This window comes from Melanaphis sacchari, unplaced genomic scaffold (genome assembly GCF_002803265.2).
Source record: "Melanaphis sacchari strain LSU unplaced genomic scaffold, SCAv2.0 Contig87_pilon_pilon, whole genome shotgun sequence".
NCBI classification, from domain to species: domain Eukaryota; kingdom Metazoa; phylum Arthropoda; class Insecta; order Hemiptera; family Aphididae; genus Melanaphis; species Melanaphis sacchari.
In genome coordinates, this window is record NW_020271618.1 from 149,535 (window position 1) to 156,881 (window position 7,347).

Sequence of the window (7,347 nt, forward strand, 5' to 3'; positions counted from 1 at the left end):
TAAACTTGCTGTATGAACTTGAGGCAGCCGGACTTGTCGCGGTTACTGCCGCAGAACTGAAACATGTGGCTGCTTTTGAAGAGGTTTAATAGGAGTAAATCATATTTTAATAAGTCCTATTTATTTAAATACTAATCAAAAGATGTGACTTACTAATGGTTCTACTACGGTAAAATGTTGGTAGTTATTGAGCTTAATTGAGGTTCTTGCCCACGAGAAACAATTTGACGAACAATGATTCCTTATACTTTCTTTTTGTGTGGCAACTTAACTGGTGGTAAGACTTCAACAATCGGAATAGGAGTTGGAACGACTTTTGCTTTAACAGGTTTTTTCGGGCGTAATGAATTGATTGCCCCTGGTGTGACGAATTCTACGTTGAAACTTGAAGTTGAGCTCACGCCATCCATTTCTTTCGTATGATCAGCTAACTTGAACACAACCGGTTCTTCTGTCTTGTCCAATCGTCCTTCTTTCGTATAATAATTCATAGTGATTGTGTATATGCCTCGGTTTTTATTCAATTTGAATGCAGGAACTGCCTCAACTTTCTTAATTTTCGGGATTTTTGCTACTTTTTTAGATTTAGGTTTAGTGTTCGTGTTGTAACTGGGAAAACGCAACGCTGCTCTTTCCTGTCTGGCTTTTTTTATTGTCGCTTTTTCATTCTCCATTTCTTTCATCCGACTCAGTTCTTCCTGCTCGATTCGTAATGTTTTTATGTCAATTGTTTTTTTCCTTTCCTGCTATGACAATAAAATTATTTGTTTAAATTTACAATGTACATCAAGTTTCCATGTGTACGCAATATACATATTATTAACTATACGTATATTATTATTTATTATTATACAAAGGTCACTAAAATGATACGTAGAACATTTGCTAATCTGAGTTTGGTTTTAATTATTTTATGATTATTATTCAATTAACTAATTGTATTTTGACGTTCGTCAAAAAAATATTTTTACGTGGCTATTTTGAATAGCGCGGTGTATGAAGGTGAATTGTGATTTATACTTTTTTTTTTTTTATTAGAGAATATACAATCTATACCCAAAAGTATAATAAGAATATGTGCTACATTATATTAAAAAAACATGAATAGGTTGAGGGAGAAACCATCCAGTGATCGCACTTCCTTTTGCTTAAATATATATATAACTATACATTTTTTTTTAATTATTATTATCAATTTTTTTTTTTTTTTTGTTATTCATTAAGAAGATCTTTGCACTAGTTTATTTTTAAACGCCGTGGAGGGTTTCCAGAAATTATGTGAGTGGCTAGACCGGATATCAGAGGATTTGAGTGACCAGACAGTTTGTTGAAAAACGTTTGTAATACGTTTTAACTTTTTCGTGTATAGTTTTCATTTTGAAGTCTGAGTGGAGAGTAAAATTAGAGATATAAGGGGGGTATTGATGATGGGGCGTAGGATTTTATTTTGAACAGTTTGTAGTTTATTGAAATTGGATTTTTTGGCATTATCTCATAGCTAACTATGTAGACCATATGTCCACATAAGTCATAGGCTTAATTAAGGATTTGTAATTAAGTAATTTGATATTTAATTTATTATGGTTGTTAGTTAATAATGTTTTAAGCAACCGGATACGTGCATTTAAGGCGAGTTTTTTCCCCTTACATGTTGCGCCCAGCCGCCCAGGTACAGGTATAGATATGTCAGTTACGGAAACATGTGATTTATACTTAATTATTAATTTTCTGGAGACATGTCGTATAGAAAAAATTTTCTCATAATTTATGATTTTACACACATTTCAAAAAAAAAGTTTGCTATCCATAGTAGTTAATAGAAGTTATATACATTATTTACTTTTAGATTAATGTATTTATATTTTTATTTTATTTTTATTGCAACAAGACTAACTTTCAAATCACTTTAAATTGTACACTGAAAACTGATTTCTGGTATGTAATTGATTAATAACACCATCTTTGGAAGTCGACTTATAAAAGTGACATATATAGTATAACATTAATTGTTGTATATGGCCTATATATAAGGTTGTATATTTTATTAAAACTATATCAACTATAACGACTAAACTAATATTGTACATTACCTAGTTACATAGTATACCATTATTAGGTGTATTATAATATGACTACCTATTGTATAATTTCAAGATTATCACTACCAACACAAATACCACTTTATAAATATCAAAATTTACTAAATAGGTACAATTAAACTGTATCAAAATTCACCATTGATTTTAGTATAGGTTCAACATTTACCGGTAATACAAATTAAAGGTTTTAAAACGACAAATTTAAAAGAACAAACAGCAGATCAGATATTTTATAAAATTATATAATTAAGAGTTTGAAAAAACATGAGTTATCGGATAAAATAATTGTACTTTTTAGTAATATTTGTAATACCTACTAATTTTTGAGGTGTTTTGATAAAAGAAATAAAAATGTTTTATCGGTTTTGAATATCGAATTAAAAACGAATATTTCTGGAATAAATTGCGTTACTCATATTTAGCATAATGCGATGCACTCAGTCGCCAACGCGTTGCTTATTGGCGCCGAACTCATAATATGTCATATGAAGCGATCGCTTCACTTCTTAAATAGATGGGTGGATCGTGGGTTTATAACCTATGTGTAATAGTGTAGAAAATAAAATAAAATAATCTTGATAAAAAAAAAAAAAGTTAAGTATTTTTATATCATAATATTAGGTGGCTGAAAAATGTAGGTAGACGGATAATACAAACATTTTTGATTTTGCTTCACAAAAAAACTCTGAGTTCGGTGCCACTGCCTGTTGATATAGAAATCATAGTGAACAAAATTTTTCAATTTGTTCATAGGTATATAAATATATATATATAGTTCAGGTTGAAAATTCTAAAGAATTTTGATATTATACAAATGTTAATTATAAAAATATTCTCGGGAATGTAAAAACTTGCTGGATCTCATTGTTATTAAACATCACAAAAATTATTGATATTTATACTCGGATTTTAAATCGCACTTTGGAAAACAAGTATTTCACAATTTTAAATCTTTTTTAATGACTCTATGTCCAAAGTATAGTTATATTTTTCTTAAAGCTAATTAAAAGTTATACTGTAACAAAAATAGGAATATAACAGAAATATAAGGAAAAACTCGTTCAAAAAAAGTGCTAACCTATTTTATAATACATTTTTAACATCCTTTTTTTTATTATTGTATATTATATATTATTTTTTGTATTTAAAATCCATTTATTTTGTTTTTATATTATATTTAGTTATGTCAAATTATATATAGGTATATATATTAATACGTAATACGTTCATAATTGTAGTTAATAAATTAAATCAACAGTATTTAAATAAAATTGATTTCGTGTACATATCTAGATTCAGATAAAACAAATCATGCATTATATTTGTTTTGTTTTTTAAAGTGTACCGTAAACTTAATTATTTTTATGGGCACCCTACATTAGGTATATTATTTTCAAATTTTGTTCTTACTTGAACATGTTTTTATATGTTTACTAAAAAACAATTATTGTATTCATTATTTTCAAAAAAATTATGCGAGTATGTGAACTACATTTTTTTTTATTTTTGGGCAGTTATTTATTAATGAGAACCCAGATTTGTGTACATAATGATAGAACCAAAAAATTAATAAGTATATGGACCCCTTTATCTAATTAAATTCTTTAAATATATGATAATCAATTAAAATTAACAACTTACGGCTTCCAGAAATTTATCATCCACCCAACCTTTATTATGTGGAATTGGCATCCAAAAATTGACGCAATTTTTATGACCGTATTTTATACCACCTCGATAATTCTCACCAAACGTGTATACATACTTCATGTTCATTATCCTATTTTCTTCTTTTTTATTACTTAAGCCTGCTGATAATTGGTTTTCAGCGCAACTTCTAGTTTTTTTCTTAGGTGATTTTGATTTATTTTTAATATTTTGTTTTTGATTTTCATTTTGAATATTTTCTTGGTCAGGTTTGTTAGATCCAATAGTTGTATTAGCGACTTTTGTGTCATTTGATTCTGTGATATTTTTTTGTATTACGTTATTTTGTTTACTTTCAGGCTTAGTTGGTTTTTTGTTAGTCGATTTTCCTTGAGGCTCATTGACTATTATTAATTCTTTATCTTTTTCGGCCGTTTTTTCTTCTTTATATGGGCTAATGTCATTAAAATCTACTAATTGTGTATACATGTATTCTTCGTCCAATTGAAAATCATCTAAATTATCAACTTGGTAGTCATTGAGGTCAATGGGTAAACTATGAAAAATATCTTCAGGAAACATAAAATTTAATGTATCAGATCCCTTGAGTATTTCTTCATCAGTTAGTTCAAAAGTTTTTTTAAGTTGCTGCCATGTAGTAGTACAATCGCAATTGCATTGTTTATTATTAAATATTGGTTCTTCAAAATTTAAATTTTTAGAGTAATCATTGAAATGCATATCAACCATAACTTTACTTGTATCATTAGTGTTCATATTGTCCAAACCCCATATTGTTAAATCGTCACCAACATTCTTTTTATCGTCACAAAATTCATAAACAGAATTACTGAGAAATATTGGTTTTAAGTCAATATCGTTATTGTTTTCTAAGCAATTTGGCTTGGTTGAATTATTGTTCATTTTATAATAATATTACAAATATTTAAATAATTTACTTGAAAACTATTTCCACTATCAATTTAAAAAGTTAGCATTTTTCTTTTTTTTTTTTTGGAAAAAAAAACATAATAAATAACACTATTACAATTATTTCCATAGCGATCATCTAATTGTCGGTTGGAAACCAGAATGTTCCAAATACATTATCAAAAATGATCTTAAGAACGATTTTTCATAACATATAAATACAATATTCTACATAGGTTATACTCAGTTTTAAAATGTATGCCTTCTTTTTAATCATACTAAAAACAAATAAAAAAACTAAGCATAGATAGGTATAAATTGTAAAACATTTTTATAAAATATGATAAAATGTTAAATTTTAAAAATATTTATTAATTTTTATTTAAAAAAAAAAAAAAAAAAAAGAAGTATTTAAAAATGTTATGTTCTATTATGACAAATAATAAATATGAGTGAGAAAGTTAGAAATAAGATACAGTTTATGCTGTAGTTACTCTTCCTTAAGTACCAACTAGTTTCAGTTTGTTACCAGAAGGTTAAAAATGATGATTGAAATATTTTTACTTTTCCAAAATATAATAATCAGACATTCAGACACAACACTTCACTGTAAGTCTAATAAATTTATTATTCCACTCATAAATAAGTTAAACCTAAAAGAAAAATAATCAATAATTTAAAACAAATAATCAACTGAAATTTATAAAAACATTTTAAATATTTTTATTGTAATAAAAATTATTTTATGAATAGTTGTAATAAGTTTCTAGTTTATACAAGTATTATTTTCTTTAAATACAACAAAAGATCTAAAATCTGCTAATTATTAAAAATAATAAATAAAAAATGCTATTATAAATATCTAAGAAATATATTGAATTTCTTCCAAAAACTTAGCAATAAGTGGAGTTGCATAAATATTCAGGTTTTTCTTATTTTTTTTTGTCAGCTTTTCTCAATTTTAAGAAAAGTACTGATTATTTTTTATACTTAACTTTCCCCTCCCTAAAAAAATACCAAATTTGCTATCAGATACCACCCGCAAAGTTTAAAATTAGAGCAAATTTTCTGGTCCTACTTAGGATTTGAAGTGATGACTTGTCGTCACTTGATGAAACTTAACAAAACAAGAAAACACATTATTGTAAAACTTATTGTTATCTATTAATTATCAATATTTTCAACTTAACAATAGTATGTTAGTATATTTAGAGACAAAAGATTTTTTTATTTCTTAGAAGCAAAAATAATAATTACACAACAGTAATACTACAGTATTGCTCATGTAAATGCATTGTTTAAAAAAAAAAAACTAACTCATTAAACACATTTCTATATGAAATTAATTTTTTCCTAACAAGCTTCAATCATAACCTTATCCCACAACTATTATGATTTTAAATGATAAAATGCTTACAAACAAGCTTTATCTTAATTGAATCGAACATTAATTAATCTAACACATTAAATAATAATAAAACACAAACATAATTAAAATTTACTCTCACATCTAATCCACTATTAATTCATAGCAAACATAATATAATTTGTATATATCTTAACAATCAATAGGTATGTTATAAAGATTATTATATAAATAATAAATATATATATCAATGTTCCATTAAGTTAGGTATTAAAACAAAATAGTACAATAGGTATAATACAAAATATCAAGTATACAACTTATATTCTTATGGTGCTGGGATTGCCTACAATAATTGTGCAAAATAATATTCACTTAATAGTAATCTATACATAGTAAGGTCTAAAAACTAAATCTTACATAAAAGTTAATTTAAACAACAAAAATTGAATTATTATTAAATATCTACAATAACAAAATTTGTTTAATAAATACATTGAGAATAGGAAGCAAATTTTCAATCTGAATTATTATTATTGTTATTATTTATATCAGATCACAATAAGTACATGTAACACAAATAGTAATTAAATTAAAAGATAGAACAAGTATGTATTATTTTATATTATTCAAAATAAAAATAATATTAATATTACATTTTTATTCGCATATTTATGATTTTAAAATTAGATATAAAAGCATTTCTCAATTTTTTTCCAATAATTTACAAACATATATTATTAGTACAATTAATAGTGATGGGCAACAATAAAATTTCAAATATTGATATCATTCAAAATTTACCGATATCATATCATAGTATTATAATCCCTTTTTCGTTTTCACTTAAATTTACATTACACTAAGGAATTTAACTCAATTATTTGATAAATGCTATATTTTAATATCTAGATATTATTGGTACACCAACATCATATATATTTGTATTACAATACAATTTAATTTATTATAGCTTATAATAAGCTTAGATGTTTTATAACATGCAAATAAAATGTAATTCTTGAAAAATATTATAATAATAACATTTTTTCGGTATCATGATGTATTGGGAAATTATTAACTGATATCAATATTGATATCATTGCCCATCACTATTAATTAATGAACACAATTAAATAGCTAAATCTATGCAAATTCTTAGTATTATTTAATGCTGAATTTTAATGATTTTATTAAAAAAAATTATTTCGAGTGACATTTAGATTATCCAAAATATATATGTTACAAAACATATAGCTCAACTCTGTCTAGAATATAAAACAAAAAAAAAACAATGATCAGATA

General features: G+C 25.2%; 1 protein-coding gene across 1 annotated transcript; it reads right to left on the reverse strand.

Moving 5' to 3' along the window:
• Positions 1-242: 242 nt before the first annotated feature.
• Positions 243-4,670, reverse strand: LOC112602398. Its single transcript, XM_025350457.1, has 2 exons — positions 3,741-4,670; positions 243-743 (listed from the first exon to the last, which is right to left on the reverse strand). Exons 1-2 carry the CDS (start codon positions 4,668-4,670, stop codon positions 243-245), a joined length of 1,431 nt encoding a protein of 476 aa, XP_025206242.1.
• Positions 4,671-7,347: the final 2,677 nt, after the last annotated feature.